The sequence below is a fragment of the Molothrus ater genome, chromosome 15, assembly GCF_012460135.2.
Source record: "Molothrus ater isolate BHLD 08-10-18 breed brown headed cowbird chromosome 15, BPBGC_Mater_1.1, whole genome shotgun sequence".
NCBI lineage: Eukaryota > Metazoa > Chordata > Aves > Passeriformes > Icteridae > Molothrus > Molothrus ater.
Window position 1 is genome coordinate 2,911,187 of NC_050492.2, and position 16,853 is coordinate 2,928,039.

A 16,853-nucleotide genomic window follows, 5' to 3' on the forward strand; every position below is an offset into this window, starting at 1 on the left:
GCTGCTCTCCCTGCAGGGGTGTGATGGAGAAAGGGGCTGCTGGGAGGAGTTGGGCTGAGGGGCCTCATCCTGTGGATGTGGGCATTGGGAAGGTCCTGCTGGGGAGGGGTGGTGGGGGAAGAGGGAGGTGGGCAGGGCTGGCACAGGCATGGACATGGACACAGGCATGGACATGGACACAGGCATGGGCACAGACACAGACAGGGACCAGGAGGTCATTCCCACTGCTCCAGGTCATTCTTGGTGCCCTGGGTCATTCCCTCTGTCCCGCTTCAGTCCCTCATTCCAGCTCCATTCCCTCTGTCCCGCTTCAGTCCCTCATTCCCACTCCATTCCCGCTCCTTTCTCTGTGTCCATTCCCTTATTCGCACTCCATTCCTTCATTCCCGCTCCGTTCCCTCATTCCCCTCCATTCCTGCTCCATTCCCTCTGTCCCGCTTCATTCCCGCTCCATTCCCTTATCCCCGGTCCATTCCCTGTCCATTCCCTCATTCCCGCTCCATCCCCTCTGTCCCGCTCCGTTGCTGCTCCATTCCCTCATTCCCGCTCCATCCCCTCTGTCCCGCTCCATTCCCGCTCCATTCCCTCATTCCCACTCCATCCCCTCTGTCCCGCTCCATTCCCTCATTCCCACTCCATCCCCTCTGTCCCGCTCCATTCCCTGTGTCCCGCTCCGTTCCTGCTCCATTCCCTCATTCCCGCTCCATTCCCTCATTCCCGCTCCATTCCCGCTCCGTTCCCGCTCCATTCCCTGTGTCCCGCTCCATTCCCGCTCCGTTCTCCCATTCCCGCTCCGTTCTCCCATTCCCGCTCCGTTCCCGCCCCGGCAGGGCCGCGGTTGCGCGGCCGGACAGCGCCACCGTGTGCCCGTTATGGGCAGCGCATGGGCCCGGCCCCCGCCGCTCTCCCAGCGCCTCCCGGAGGCTCCCGGGATCCCGGAGGTTCCAGGTCCCGCTGCCCGGGATCCCGGAGGTTCCAGGTCCCGCTGCCGCCCCCCCGTGCTGTCACCCCATAGGCACACGGGTGCTCTCACACTCTGGGCTGGCCCTTGGCTGCTCCACCTTCCCCCACCGCGGAGGGTGACCCAGGGACTCCACTCCTGATTGCTGACAGCTGCCAGGCTGCCACGGAGGTGATGGGGAAGGTGACAGTGCTCATTCCCAGGGCAGGGACCTCTGGAAACCAGGCTACAGACCTGAGCTTATGGCTGCAGAAGGGCAGCCCCCAGAAAAGGCTCCTGGGGACAGGGAATTGCAAGGGACTCTCATCAACCCCAAACAGATGAGCTTGGCCCAGGCCAGAGCCCCGAACTGCACTGCTGAGCCCAGAGCTGTACAGAGCCCCAGGCTGCTCAGCCAAGAGACAGCGAGTGCAATGTCCTTTGCAGGCAGGGCAAGATCCCTGGGTGATCTCCAGGCAGAGCTGGTGCATGTCAGGACACCAGGGGGGCTCTGCTCCCAAGGCTGGGGGAGCAGCAGGGTGGGACACACTCCATGGAACCAGCAGCAGATTGTCCCCGCTTTTCTGCAGACAAAAGCTTTGTATCCCTTTTCTGGCCAGGCGTGCCATGGGACAGCTTCAGCTCTAAATCCTCAGCACTAGATTAATCCATGGCTTTTCTCTTCTTACCCATTAATTTACCCCCTGCAAGCCTCTGCTCTGCAGTGTGGGATGATGGATCAGGGCTTGGGACCAGCCCTGCCCCAGGAGCTGCTGGAGCACACACACAGCAGCCCAGCCCGTGCTTCTCCCAGCTCTGCTGTGTCAGAAGCTGCTGGAGAGGGCCCTGGTTCCAGGAGGGGAAGCAAAGATAAAAACCCAACTGTGATGCCCTGTGTGGGATGAGGGGCTTGGAGCTGCCAGACCAGGGACTCCCACCCACAGAGTGCCCACAAGAGGCCATAGACAGCACCAGAGGAGATGCCCACCCTGCAGACAGACACTGAAACAGCCAGGACCTAGTGAAGAAAAATCAACTGTTGGCTTTAATTATTGCGTACGTCTTCGTCTCTAGGGCTAGGAAAATCTCAACTGGTAAATATACATTTCATCAGAATGCCTTTGGCTGAAATACACCATTAGCACATTCTTCAAAGTTACAACAAAAGTCTTAGAAATGTTAAAAAGGGATTTTTTTTTTCCTTTACTAAAATAAAGGAGTGCACCCCCCACCCCGACAGGGCGCTAGGACGGACAGACGGGAACTCTTGGCTGTGCAAAGCAGAGCGTTGATTACAGTAACAGAAAGAAGTCGGGACAGGAGTGGGGAGCCTGCATAGCACTCGGTGAGCGGCGGGGCGGCAGCGGCTCAGGTCAGCATGTCCCAGAGGCAGCAGCAGCAGAGCGCGGTCCAGCACGCCGTCAGGCAGGCGCTCTCGCCCGTGTCGTCCCTCCGCCGCTCCTCCACCACGTACACTGCGGGCACAGAGACCGTGAGGCACAGATCTGCACCGCAACACACAGAGAGGGACAGCAACCGGCTGCGGCCCGGGCCCCGGGTCAGCTCTGCAGGAGGTGCCAGCTGCCCCAGCTGCAGGCACGTCTGTCTGCAGCCTGTCCGTCTGTCCGTTCAGACTGGCGCTGCTCAGCCCCCTCGAAGGAGGAGCTGGTGCCCAGCGCTGCTCCAGCCCTACCACACACAGAACTGCCTCCTTCCCCGGGATGACAGGCAGGGACCGGTCCGAGTTCCAGCTCTGTGTCCCTCCTGCACATGTCCCTCCTGTCGGCTCCACACCCGAGGAGGCACAGGCTGGGAGGTGGCAGTGCAGTGACACGCCTGGCCAAGGGGCGGCTGCCCAAACACTCCAGGTATCACCTCATGAACAGAAACCATCTCAGCCCAGAGGCTCCTGGCAGGCTGCTGGGATTCACTGCCCACTGCCAGCTGGGATTCATTCACTGCCCCCTGCCAGCTGCTCCAGCACACAGGAGGGAGCCCCAGGTTTGGGTGGAGCTCTCCAGGCAGGGTCTCCTACTTGAGGCCAGAGTGCTGCTTGCTCTTTGTGCCAGCCCCTGAGGCCCATCAGGACAGGGGAGCAATTTATCTTTGGTTCCTCTTTGCTGAGCGCAGGCTGTCACATCCAGAACTGCATCAGTCTGAGGGCAGGCAGGTGACTGTCCTTCCTGGCAGCTTTCCTGGCTCTCATTGCTGTGCTCTGTGTGGGAAATGTGCCCTCACACAGGAGTCCAAGCCAGGCAGGCAGCTGGTGCTGGACAGGGTGCTGGAGGCAGAAATCTGGGCAGGACGCAGCTCATGGCACCAGCCTGGCTCTCCATGGGCTTGCTGTGTGCCCAGGAAATCCCTCCCCAGTCACTCTCAGCTCTGCAGAGCCATGGGCAGAGGATGAGGTGCTCCAGCTTACACAATGCCACAACCCTGGCACCACCAAGTGAGGCAGAGAGGGAGAATCCAGTACCCCCCAAATGTCTGTGCTTGGGGACAGCCTGAGCCCGAGCCTCATCAGATTCCCTCTCATCAAGAGGAATAAAGAGAAGAGGCATCCTCTGCCCAGGCACAGCCCAGCTCCAGGGGAGCCCCTGCATGGCACTGCTGCCCACCTCCCTCTGGCCATTGTCACAGCGCCTGCAGCCCTTGCTCCAGGAATGTCAAGATGGAGGAGCCCTTCTCCCTTGAGCCCCGGGAGGAGGTGGCAGTGTTGTGACAGGCTGTGCTGTGACAGGCTGTACCGGAGCAGGGGAGGTGCCACACACTCTCCTCCCTCAGGAGCTGCTGTCCCTGCCCACCCCTGCAGAGCCCTGGCTGGCACCTCCCAGCAGGAGCAGAGCAGGACCCGATGGGAGCCTGGCTCCGGGTGCTGCTGCCAGGGGGAGGCTGCACAACCTCCGGCCCCCCGTGCAGGGCAGGGCAGTGCCCAGGGCCAGCCCCTGCCACACCCACAGGAGTGCAGAACAAGGTCCATGGCTTGTGAGCCTGGCACCCCGGCTGCCTCTTCCATCCCCCCGAGGGGTGGAGCACAGACCCATCCCATCCTATCCCAAGGGGAATCTCTCACATGGCAGGCAGGACTTTGGTCAGGCCCCTCCCTCCTCCCTGCACTGAAAGCCAAGCCTGGAAGACTTGCAAAGAGAACATGGAGGCTTGGAGCCCTGACCTTACACAGCAGCTCTGCCCACTGCCTGCTCTCCATGGACAGGTGACCCAGGGCCTTGGTCTGGGCTTTATTCACCATGTGGATCCAGGAGCTCTAAACAAGCAGCTCTTTGGTGTGTTTGGTCTAAGAAGGACCTGTTACAATCAGTGGAGGCAAAACACACACCAAATGCTCCAAGAGTCCTGTGTAAGATGGTGTCATCCCTGTGCTGGAGCCCTGACAGCCCTGGCTACCAACCAGCTGTCAGGCTGAGGCTGTCCCACCTCTGAGCCATGGGGAGCTGGATTGCTGTGCCAGAGCATTGCCATACCCAAAACTGAGGGCCCCAGTGCCCTGAGACATCCAGATCCACGTGGCAGAAGGAGGCTGCCCTTTGCCAGTTAAAATCAGCTGTCCGGGACTGCAGGGAGTGCTTGCCTGAAGTATTTATGATTAATCCATGAGAAGTTTTAAGCTACAGCCAAGTGACAGCGACAGCCAACAAAGCACGACCAAGGCATGTCCAAAGTGCTGTTATGAAACAATTGCTAAAATATTGAAAGGAATGGCTTTCCCCAGCCTGGGCCTGTGCAGAGGGAGCCAGGCCTCAGCTGGCTCGTGTTGGATGCTGCTCCTCTGCACAAGGGGGTCACAGTGTCCATGGACATCACCCTGTCCCTGTCCCTGCCAGCCCCCTGGCACTGCTGCCATGGCTTGTGCTGGAAGGGGCTGCCCAGAGCTGGACAAAGTTCAGGCACAGCTGGGGCAGGATCAGGACAGGCCAAGGGACAGCAGCCATGTCAAGACCTTTCCAGGACTCACCATGGGTTTGGAGTGAGCCTTTCTGTTAGAAACAGTGAAACAGCACTCCTGTTTGCTCCCTCTTCTTCTGCCAAAAGGTGAAGCCATTTAAACCAGCAGCACATTGTGGCAAAAGCACCTTTCTGCAAAAACCCTCTGAAAAAAAAGCTGTGGTTTTCCCCCCTGGCAGGCAGCTGTGGTACTTCAACAAACCCACTCACCTTCCAGGTTCAATGAATGCCCCAAAGACACCACCTGAAATACACATTTGAGAGGTTGCTGCCTTCCCCTTCAGAGCTCCTCTCCAAGCAGAGCAGGTCTCAAGGGCAGCTCTGGCACTGCTGCAGTCTGAGTGTGCACACCATCAACACTGGAAACTTTCACACCTGGAGAGCATCTGGGCAAAGCTCTGGGGACAGACAGCCACCCCTGCTCACAGTTTGTGAAGCTTTCTTTGAAGCCACATCAATGCTTCAGGAGCGGCAGCTTTGTTGCTGTCACCACACAAATTGCCAGAGAGATTTTAACCACAGATAGAGAGCATTAAACAGCTTTTGTGATCTGGGTGTGGGGCTTGCAGAGGACAGGAGAGGAGCAGGGCAGCTGAGGGGTGGTCACTGTTCAGCTACAGCCACCAAAGCATGCAAGCTGAAAAGCAGCTCAGAGCCAGGCTGGATGAAGTCTCACCAGCCTGGAGACACCTCACACCCATCTGCTCCTTCTGGACACGGGGCCATTGGCCTCAGGGCACTATCACAGTGACACGAGGACCTGAGCACATCAAGCACGTGGCAGCAGCTTCACCACTCCTCCCAGCCCATGCAGTACAAACACAGTGTCAATCCCCAAACACCATATCCAAAGCCCATTCCAAGATCTCCCAATGAAGGGAATTGTGGCTTTTGTGAGATTCCTCAGTGTCTGAGTGCCTCCAAGCTGAAGCCACCCAGTTTTCTATGGTGAGCCTTACTGGGGACCTCATCAGCTGCTCTGTGCCTCTCTTCTGGCCAAGGCTGGGCCCTCCAACCACCTCCTACAGCACAAAGGATCCTTGTCACTATGGACAGAAGCCTGGTGGTCCCAAAAAGATGAGAAACAAGGGTGATTTCTGTAAGAGGCACTAGACAGCACTCAGTTCTAGGCTCCACTTTTGATGGTTTCATTGTTTTTCCTAAAACAGGATGGGAGAAGGTGTGAACTGAGAGACCCTCCCAGCTCCTAATCAGCCTTAAAGAGCTAGAGCACCATGAATCATGCTTACCCTGAAAATGGTATCAGCCCCTGTAATCACACAGCAGTGGCCTGCACAGACCAGTGCAAATAACTCCCACTTTGTTTTTAAAACAAATACTACAATACCTTCTTATTTCATGTACAGTCTGCTTTATCTTGAGCATATACATTTTGTTTCTTCTCACACCTAATTGATATGTTAATCATTAGCTCCACGAAGGAATGAGCTGTACTTTTCACCCAGTTTGGCATAAACTAAAACTGTGACCTTAAGACTGCAATGCCCCTCGCTGCAGTGCTTTACTGGGTCCACAAGGATTGCAGTACAAGGGCTCTGATGCCAGCATCAGCCCATCCTCTCCCAGACTCAGACACCACTGCCAAGGTACCCCCTCACCTGCCTGGGGGTGGTGATGGTGCCTGAGAGCCCCTGAGCTCTCCCAGGAGTCCTGCACACCCCAGGGTGTCTCAGGTATGACAGGAATGACACAGAGAGGCAGCAAGGGGCAGGCTCAGTGCCTGGGCAGCAGCAGGGGGAGAGCACAGCCCAGCACCCACCACCCTCTCAAGGTGGGAGGGCTCAAATCCCTGAAGTTTCCTCTCCTGTGGCCAGCACAGACCCCTCACCTGCACTCCTGGCTCTGAGGCAAGGCCTGGGGCACAGAGAGGAAGCAGCAGTGGGTGATTTATCAATCACTGCTTCTGCAGCCCCAGAATCGTCCCTGTGCTACCAGAATGGCTGTTTGCCATGGGAACAGCTGCTCAGAGCAGGAGTATTAATGCCAGAGTCTCATCTGGGAGGGAGAGAACAGCAGAGAGGGACCCATAAGCCTCTTCCCACTTGTCAATTAAGTGGGTTTTATCACAAGCCACTTCTGCACCAAGAGCTTTGTTTTCTCTTCAGCAAGAAAGAAACCTTGCTCACCACCTCTTAGAATGTTTCTGTGCTGTCTGCAGCAGATTGCTAAGTCAGGTCAGCCTGTGCATCTGCTTTTACCTTCAAACCATTCTCACCCAGGTCCTTGGGAAGCTTTTCTGCTCAGGATGGAGGCCAAAGAAGGGAAAGTCAGCACAAGTGTGTCCAAGGGATGCAGAAGTGACAGCAACAGGAAATCAAATGTCCCTGAGCCCCTCTTGGAGGTGCAGGCTGGTCTGCAGACCCAGAGCTGCAGGAGGAAGGACCACCCAGCCATGGCCTCCCACTTCTCCTGAAATAAACCCCTCACAGGCAGCAAGTGCAGAAGAAGAGATTTCAAGACTGGGGAACAAGGACTAAACTTTGATTTGCTCTCTGCACGAGGCCTCCAGGGCACAGCCTGGGCACAGATGAGATCTAACTCTCTTGGCAAGGAAGACATTTAATTGTTCTTTCTCCTCTCTGAGGGTATTTGCTCATGCCTAACAGCTTCAGGCCTGTTATTTCCCAGCCCCCCAACTCCCTCCTGCCCAGAGGCTTTCCCTGTGTGCAGTCTCTACCACACCACACTCAGATTTCAGGAAATACCTCAGTACACTCCTGAAACAGATACCAGAGCCAGATGGAAATTCAATAGCCCACTTCCAAGAAAAAAATCTTCCAAAGCTGCAAAATGCTCCGAACAAGTTTCCCAACTTCCAGCTCCAAACACAAATGGCTACTGCCAGAGCCACCTGAGCAGAAAGCAAGTGTGTCAGGAAATGAAAATACCACAGAGTACAGGCAGTTCCACCTGCAAATCCCCTCTGCCACCAGACAGGCACTGCTGACCCAGGCCAGATTTCAGCTGGGCTCAAGCAGAAACAACTGATCCACAACTACTCTGAGCAGGTATCAGACCTCTCCTCTTCCATGGCCACATGCCTGGGTTCAGCAGGTTTGGAAAATTCCTGCCTTTGTGTTCCTGAGCAGCTGAGCAGCTCTGACATTCACCCCAGAGAGCTGTTCCAGCTTTCAGGAAGCTGAGCAGGCCACACATTTCAGGGAAATCACTGTGCAGGCCAGCCAAGCCAGCACTTTGCAGAGCCAACACTGCCCTGGGCAGGGCTGTTCCCCTCTCACACACCAGCCTGGGAGCCAGGCTCAGCTGGGGCTCAGCAAGAACCAGGCAGAAGATTTTCCTGGAAAAGGTATTGTTTCCTCACCTGAACACACAGGGATGGGATTAAGAGATCTTGGAGGTAATGGAAGTGATACCAATCAGCATTTTTGGTGTATCAATGTGCCTGGGAAGGGTTCAGCCTCTCTGAAAAGCACAAGCATTCCTTAGAGGAGTCAGCACACCTTCTGTAGAGTGCTCAGGTCTGGGCAGGATGTCAGCAGGCATCAGCCAGCTCTCCAAAGCACAAAAACCCCAGCACACAGGTTAGAAAGTGCACAGGAGACATGTCATGTGAGAAACAAGCTTTCCCTCAGCTCAAATGTACAATAATTCAGGGCTTCAGATTTTGAGCCTGCTTCTAGGGTACAACAGATGAGACACATCTCCCAAAACTACAGATTTGGAGAACTTCCTCTGACATTTTTTTTAATCAGTAAAATCTTAACTTACTGTTAAGGCAAGATGTTTTTAACTTAGTCAGCTGCAGGGCTAAAAACAGCCCAATCCTCAGCCTGTGCCAAGGCTTACACTGAAAATCAGCATCAGCCCTAGAGTTAAACAAGACCTGGCTTGGAGGGATTTACACAGCACAAACTTCATCTTACAAAGGTCCTGCAGTCGTGCTGTGGGTGACTGACTGGAGGAGGGACAAAGCCCAGTTTAAAGCCAAAGGGAACCCAGTGAGATCCTCCTTGTGCAGCCCCACAGGGCCAAGTCCCACAGTCTGGGCAGTGCTGGGAAAAGGCTGTGCACAATTTGCTCCTCACCCAGCCTGGTGCCAGCTGACAAGGACTGGAACAGCAGCCTCATTTAAATCAGCCTGCACTGGAGCCAGCCTTGGCCTCCTGAGACCAGTTTGTCTGAAGCATGATTTCAGATACTGGACCTGAATTGGGAATAATTTTCTTTGCATTAGGTTTTGATCAGATTACTCCCTCCTTGGGGGTGAGAAGCAGTGAAGGTGAGCTGAGACAGCAGCCCCAGGACTGCACTGTTTGCCAGCCAACAGCCCCTGCTGTTTGTGCAGCCAGGGACAGAGGGAGGGATGATACAGCAGTCCTGGAGCAGAGAACACGGGGTTTTAAAGCACACTGAAGAATGAGAAGCAGATAAGAGGACAACTGCCAAGTAAGATTAAATTTTTCTTTGGCAGGACTCCAGCATCTGGAGTTGCAGCTCCTGAAGGTACAGGAACAGTTAAACTAAGTGATCTGACAGACTACTCAGAAAGGGTCAACAGACAGAGAGAGAAAGCCCGTGCTCCAAATTAACTCCTGCTGGGGAAGGCTCAGCTCCACAGGGCTTGGCAAACAAGGGGGTAACCACTGAAGGCACTGGAGAGCCTCACCAGAATGACTCCAGTCCCCTCCTTTCCACACAGAGACAGGTAAAGAGGAAAATCCATGCAGGGATTTTCAGTGCCTGTATCTAGGTGACCTGCTTATCCTGCAGCTGGGCAAACATTAGGAGGCAGACAGCATCACTGGGACTGGGACTCTTATCACAGCCAGCTTTGCTACAAGTAATCAACTTCCAGAAATAAGATTTCCACCCTGAGTGTACAATGGCTCAGATGCAATCCTGAGCTCTGTTTGCCTTCAGTGCCTGCTGACAGAGCCTGGTTCCCTTTGGCACAGCACAGAATAACCCCATCCATTATGTTGGCACGTATCAACGTGGAGGGGGGGAGAAATAAAACTGCTCAAATTGCTAGCATCAGCTTCTGCTTTTAGAATTAGTATGTCACTTTGTACTTTGGCTCATTCCACTTCTTTTTAAAGCATACCTTTATCAGCCCCATAACATTTCACCTCTAATTTACATAGACAAGAAAGTTCCAGCTGAGCAGTCAGCACTTGCTGTGGTTTCCTTACGCCAGCTGATAGCAAATAATGAAAATACTGGTGGGGAAATGAGATATCTTCTGGAATGAGGTATTTTCTTCCTCTTAAGCAAGCCCCTTCTGTAAAGAAGAACCTGCTGCCTACACAATGTGTGGACAGACAGGAGCCAGCCCTCGGCCCTTGCAGCAGAAAAGTGCAGACAGGAATCAGCATGTCAGCTCCCAGAGCCAGGAAGCTCAGTCAGACACCCTTAAGAATAATGTCCCTCAGGCCCAGCATCCACACCACCACCTCTAAAGGCAAAGGGCAAACTGTTTATTTCTAATGAACAACAGCCAAGTCAGCTGCCAGCCCTAGCAAGATGTGAGACCTGGGGTTTCTTTGGAGACTTTGGTATCAGTAACCTGGTGAAGCCTAAAAGCCATCCATCCAAAAAAACAAACCCATGAGGGCTTCTGTGCCACCTCAGCCAGTCACCAGTGAGTCTCCAGCTTGCTGCTCCTTCACATGGAGAAAAACGATTTGCTTTGAGGCCTGTCACACCCTGAGGCAGCTGGGGTGACTCTGAGGAGGTGCAAGCTTTTATCCATCCCCTCTGGGAGAAAGGGCCAAGGATCACTGGGATCAGCTGCAGTGTCCCTGTGCCCTATGGGGGTGGCCACATGGCAGTCATATGGCCACACCACTGTCTTAACACAAACCACAAGCTGATTTCTGCAGCCCAGACATCCTTGTGGTTGGCTAACCCTGCACAGACAGTCCAGAGGGGAACACACTTGTTCTCCTTGTTCAGAGCTGCTCTGGACTGCAGCTTCCTCCAACAAGCCTTTAGACTTGTCCCCCTATCCAGGGGCACATTGAAAAGGTGGTGACATCCCTTTCTCAGCTATTTGTTGCAGAGTCACTGCTCACTGAACAGCAAGAACTTTCTCTTTCCTACCCTTAGCAGCACTCAGGTTAAGCTGCTTCCCTGTTACATCTCAGATGCAGCTTTAATACAGAGAGTGAGGCATGTGAGGATTTTTGACTTCTCCAAGGGCCAGGTGGACAGCCTATGTCCATTGCTACTCCTGACAGGCTACAAATTAAGATGAAACAACACCATCACCATAAAATGCTACTTTACCATCAGATTCTGAGAGCTCAACAGTAATTATTTCCATCTGTGGGATCCACTCAAGACCAAAATATGATACATAATTACTTCCACACATTAGCAGAAGCACATTGGCTCTGCCCTACGCTTTGCAGTCTGCCCACACAGTAAAATAATGGAAAGCACAGAATTTAAAGTATAGCAAATTTCCCAATTTTCACTGTGGACACACATTTGCTCAGAAATACTAATGTACTGCCTGGAGTAGCTTAATTCATTAGATTAAGTAAAGTCACATAGGAGAGCAAAACATCTGCTCTGAAAGGAAAAAATCCACACAGAAGATCTTCCCAGATAATTGTTTGGAAACACCACAGGAACTGACAAGGCACAGGAAACCACACTGGACCAGCTAGGCTGACTGCAATGCTTTGATTAAATTTAGATGTCAATTTTTTATATTAGGAGTTCAGCCACAGATACCAACAGATACATGGCACTAGTGTAACAGATTTATAAAAAATTCGCTTTTTTAGAGACAGCCACTCTAAACTAGACACTCCTGGGGATCTTAAACAAAGCCCCTTTGAAAGCTCTTTTACAGTGTCAGAGCACAAAGATCAGGTTCCAAACTGGCCAGAAAGGAGCAAGGAGTGGTGGGGGGGGGAAAGGGTGTTTAACAGAAGGAGAATGAAGAAAAAGAAAGCTTTTGCAGACAAATGCAAAGTTATAGCCCTGACTTCACTTGGCAGACATTAATAAACGTGTTTAAAATAAACATGTGCCATCCAGAAGGACCTGGACAGGCTGGAGAGGTGGGGGCATATGAATCTCATGAAGTTCAGCTGGGCCAAGCAGAAGCTCCTGTACCTGGGTAGGGGCAATCCCCAGCACAAACACAGGCTGGGTGGAGCAGGGATGGAAAGCAGCCTGGGGAGGACTTGGAGACAGGGTTAGATGGATCTTGGGAAGGAATTCTACCCTGTGAGGGTGGGGAGGCCCTGGCACAGGGTGCCCAGAGAAGCTGTGGCTGCCCCATCTCTGGAATTGTTCAAGGCCAGGCTGGATGGTGCTTGGAGCAAACTGGGATAGTGGAAGGTGTCCCTGCCCATGGCAGGGGATTGGGACAGCTGATCTTTAAGTTCCTTCCAACTCAAACCATTCTGTACTTCTATCACTTTTTTACATCTACTTCTGCAAAAGCAGAGCAAATCAGAGGCTCCCAAGGTGGGTTCAGAGACCACCTGTAGCTGCAGGAAGGCAGCTCAAGGACAAGACTTACCAGAAGGTTTTTGATTTATGGGTTAGAGTGCTGCTTCTGCAGAGCTGAAGTTGTGTTAGCTTAGGCTTAACAAAATCCAACCTCCTGCAGAACAAGCCTGGGCTCTCAGCGAAGGACACTCAAACACTTCACTGCCTGTACCCTCCAACTTCTTTGTGCTTGTCCACAGGCTCACAGGCAGAGTAGAAGACAATCAGTGTTATCAGTTCCCTGATCCAGTTTGATACAAGATCCTTCAAGCTTCCAAGGCAGCAGAAATGTCTCAAAGCCACAGCCCCTGTGTCCCCTCAGCCCCTGCCAGCACAGCCCTTTGTGTGGCTATAGCAAAAAAGCAACATTGGCACCAACCAAAGATGTTCAACATGGTAGACAAGGAGTTGTCCCCTGCCCAGTACTAAGGAACATCTCTTAGCCACCCCAAACTCCAGGGAAAACCCTGATTACACTTTGAGTCCATGTGGTGGAAGTGGTGGGAAGCATCACCATGCTGCTGCCTCCTCCTCAAAGGCAGGGCTCTTGCTCTGTTACAGAGGAAGTTGAACTCATGATTTGCCCTCAATTCAGTTTCTTATTCACTCACAGTAATTGTTTACTGCTTAAATTTAGGCCCTCCTGATAGACCCACATCACATTGTTCAAACCACTGAACAGTCCCACCTCTCTCAGGTGGGATTAAAGGATTAAAGGACCAGAGCTTCTCCTCCTTTCTGTGAGGAGAAGCTCTGGTCCTTTAATCATCTTCTCTGCCTCTGCTCTGGCAACCTGAGCCTGCAGCAAGCCCCAGGAGAGCAGTGGGTGCCAGGGCACACCAATGTGCCACATTGTGGGGACATGGTACACAGATGGACCAGCCAGCTGCCACAGGGAAGGTGCACCACCCTCCCTTCCTTCCCCAGAAATCAGGGTTTTTCCATAGAATGGTAATAACTTCAGAAAAAACCAAAATGCCCGGGAATGAGTAGATCACTTGGACAGATACTGATGGGCTCCAGAAAACTGAGGCCCATTAATTCAGTAGGAATTGTACATTTGAATATTATCAGCTTTAACCATGCAGCCTTTGGCTGAAACTTATCAACCAAGAGACAGGTGGAATGAGAGCTGTGGCAAATCTAAAGCCTGTGCAACAACCTCAGCATAAGGATTCCCTTGAGGAGTCAGCAGTAAGGATGCTCAGCAGCATTCTCCAACAACCAGAGAGAGAACTGTGAGAGACACTACAGCAAAATAAAAGCATGAAAACAAGCTGCAAACAAAATGGGCACTTCCCACAAGTCTCCACCCCCTCCAAGGCCATTAGGGCCAGGTGCTGGTGAACACTTCACCTCAAGGTCAGTGTGTCCCTGAGGTGGTGCTGGAGCTGTCAGCCATACCTGTGTTTTTCGGCCCATCTGCGTACACTGGTCCTGGCGGTGGTGGAGGTGCATTCTGCCATCCATACTGGGGATATCCTTGGTAGCCTGGCTGGCCTGGCTGGTAGGGCCCAGGGGGATAGCCAGGGTAGGGGCCAGGGGGGGCCCCTGGCTGCTGGGCATAGGGTGGGTACGGGGCAGTGGGGCCCGGGCCGGGGTACGGTGGAGGATTATCGTAGCTCATGTGGGATGCACAGTCTGGCCTGCAAAAGAGGGAAACAAACAGGACAACTGGTTTGCTTTTGTCTGCTCATCCATGACCATATGAGTTCCTTTTCACACTGCTCTCCAAGGCCCTATGTTGTGTGAGAAACAGACTTCAAAATACCTAGTCAAGCAGCAGATTTATTTTTAACCCTATCACAGGGGCAGGGAGGGGGTTGAAGTGATTTCTCTAGGTGACATAAGTTTAGCTGAGCAGGAGTAACATGCTGCTTTCCAGCCATGCATCAGCTATTCACCCTAAGACCTAAGTCTTGCAGCAGCAAAACAAAACCCTCTGCTTCCACTCACAAGTAAAACACTTTTAAGAGAGACTCAGAAGTGATTATTTCCTGTTTCTGTAAATATTGGAAAGGAAAACAATAGAAAAATGCAGCCTCTTCCAGGCATATTTGATAGCTTTGACAGGAGAAGGAGTGAATACAAATGTCCATTACACTTCTGGTAATTGTTGAGGCCTCCAGACCACTCTGGAGCAAGGCTGTATGTGATTAATTTCCTGATGCCACTGTACCCCAGCACGTTGTGTAGTCTTCCAGCCATACACAACCAAACCATTAAGCAGCCACAAGAAATTAGGGCCTTGGGCACAGCCTCATTCAAAAAGCAACATTAAAGACACCTCAGAGAGTTGATGCTCATAAAACCCATGTCATGTATTACTCATGGCACAGCCATCAGAAGACAAGACTGTCACAATACTGCAATTTTAATGAACCTCTAAGTAGCATGACTAAGCAAACCATCGCTTACATTAGGCTCCTGAAGCTTCTCCCTGTCTGAGAAACAGAAGTGTATGTTAATATCCCACAAATTCAGGAACCTTCCTGGCTGAAACAGCTGAACCCTGCTATTTCCTTCCCCTATTACAGGGTGCAAACAGATCACCAGTTCCCCTTTGCTACACACCTCCTCCCACACGCCACAGGGAGAAATACCAGCAGCACAATCTGCCTTGCTGCTGCAGGCTGCAGAGGGAGAGGCTGGCCAGCAGGATGCCCTGTGGATGGCATTGGGATGGGCACGAAGCCGGGCTGGGCTGACTGCTCAGCACGGTGTTCCCACTCTCGGGGACGGGCAGCAGGGGCACATCCAGAGAGCTTGGGCTGAGGCAGCCCAAAGGATTCCAGCTGAACTCAAATTCAGTCAGCAAATAACAAACTCAGCCATCCCACTGCTACCCTACCAAGGGGATTCGTGCTGGAACTGCTGGGGGCCACCCTTGTCCATCAGGACTGGCCACTCACTCCCTCTGGTAGCCAAGCAGGGAGCCTGCCTGGCCTCTGTGCAAGCCCCAGCATGGGAACATGCCAGAATCCCTCTGGAGCCGGTGGACCCACCCAGGCACCAAAGCAGCTCTGCAGAAAGGGCTGGGTGGGGATCAGGCGTACCCGGTACAGCTCAGAAGCCTCTGCACCAGCTCGGCACGGCGAGCGGAGCCCAGCGCCATGCGCGGGGCAGAGGCCGGGCGGGCGCAGCCCTGGGGCCGCCTGGGCTCGGCTGCCGCAGCCTCTGCAGCAGAGCGAGCTGCGTGTGTGTTTCCAGCCGCTGTGTGTTTATTTACAGCCCGCTGTGTGGTTACAGCCGCTGTGTGTTTATTCACAGCCCGCTGTGCATTTGTTTCCAGCCCCTGTCTGACGGCCCCGGAGCGCCGGCTGCCCCTCCCCGAGCCCGGATCCCAAGGCTCTCGCTTGTTTTTCCACGCTGCTCCTGCCCGAAGGTCGCCAGCAACGATGGTGCCAAGTGGCACCGAGCACCCAGCCCGGCACCGAGCACCCAGCCCGGCACCGAGCACCCAGCCCGGCTGATGCACGCAGTGCCTGCGGTCCAGGGGCGGCTCCAAGGGGACAGCGCTGCCCGCCCGCCCTGCAGGACACCGAGGAGCCCTTGAGGCTCACAGGCTGCGGCTGTCACTCACCTGAATTCATCCCAGAGCCCCTCTTGGTGTGCCAGGCACAGTCACAGGATCACAAACATGCTGAGTTGGACAAGGACCATGCAGTTCAATGCCTGGTTCTGCACAGGACACCCCAACAATCCCCCCCTGTGCCTGGGAGCATTGTCCAAGAGCTCCTGGAGCTCTGGCAGCCTGGGGGCTGTGACCATTCCCTGTTCAGTGCCCCCCTGTACCCTCTGGGGGAAGAACCTTTTCCTGAAATCCAGCCTAACCCTGCCCTGACACAGCTCCAGCCATTCCCTGGTCCTGTCACTGGTCACTGGAGTCTGTCCCTCCTCTTCCCTTCACATAGAACTTGTCCCAGCTAACTGCTAAGGCAGTGCTATACTCTGCAGATGATGTCTTTTAATGGCTTTTTCAAGAGTTTTAACTGCTTAACCAAATGCCAGGGATTACAGGAATTTTATTTATAGTTGTTTTTTTTCTCCCACTGCTAGGCCAGCCAGACCACTTAACTGCTCACTTTAAAACTGACAAGCACAACATACACTTAAGGCTCTTTAACCACTGCACCGCAATGCAACACACCCACCAAGTCTCCAGCAAGGAAATTCTTCCTTCAGGGAGGCAGGGAAAGGCAGGCAGCAAGCCCTACAACTCAATTCAATGCAATCAATTAGAGAACTGGGACATACCAGGCCACTAATGCTCATCTAACCCAGAAAATTGTCCCAAAATAACATCCAAAAGCAAGTTTCCAGGGAAGAACAAGGCCAGAGTGTGTATACCCACAGACCACTGCATGTTGCAGAGGAACCATTTGGTGCCCAGACATGGCCCAGCCAGCCCTGTGAAGGCCCTGGTTTGCTGAGCCTCCCTGCTCCAATGTACAGCTGC

At 53.4% G+C, this 16,853-nt stretch overlaps 1 protein-coding gene across 3 annotated transcripts in view; it reads right to left on the reverse strand.

Annotated features, from left to right (window-relative positions):
* Positions 1-1,959: 1,959 nt before the first annotated feature.
* Positions 1,960-16,853, reverse strand: part of CYSTM1 (cysteine rich transmembrane module containing 1) — a 67,638-nt gene continuing 52,744 nt past the window's right edge. For all 3 annotated transcript variants that reach the window (XM_036391566.2, XM_036391567.1, XM_036391568.2), the window contains exons 2-3: positions 13,799-14,040; positions 1,960-2,415 (exon numbers count right to left, since the gene is read on the reverse strand). In XM_036391566.2, the coding sequence (XP_036247459.1) occupies positions 2,309-2,415; positions 13,799-14,040 (349 nt within the window). In that variant the 3' untranslated portion in view covers positions 1,960-2,308. The remainder of the gene's footprint in view (positions 2,416-13,798; positions 14,041-16,853) is intronic.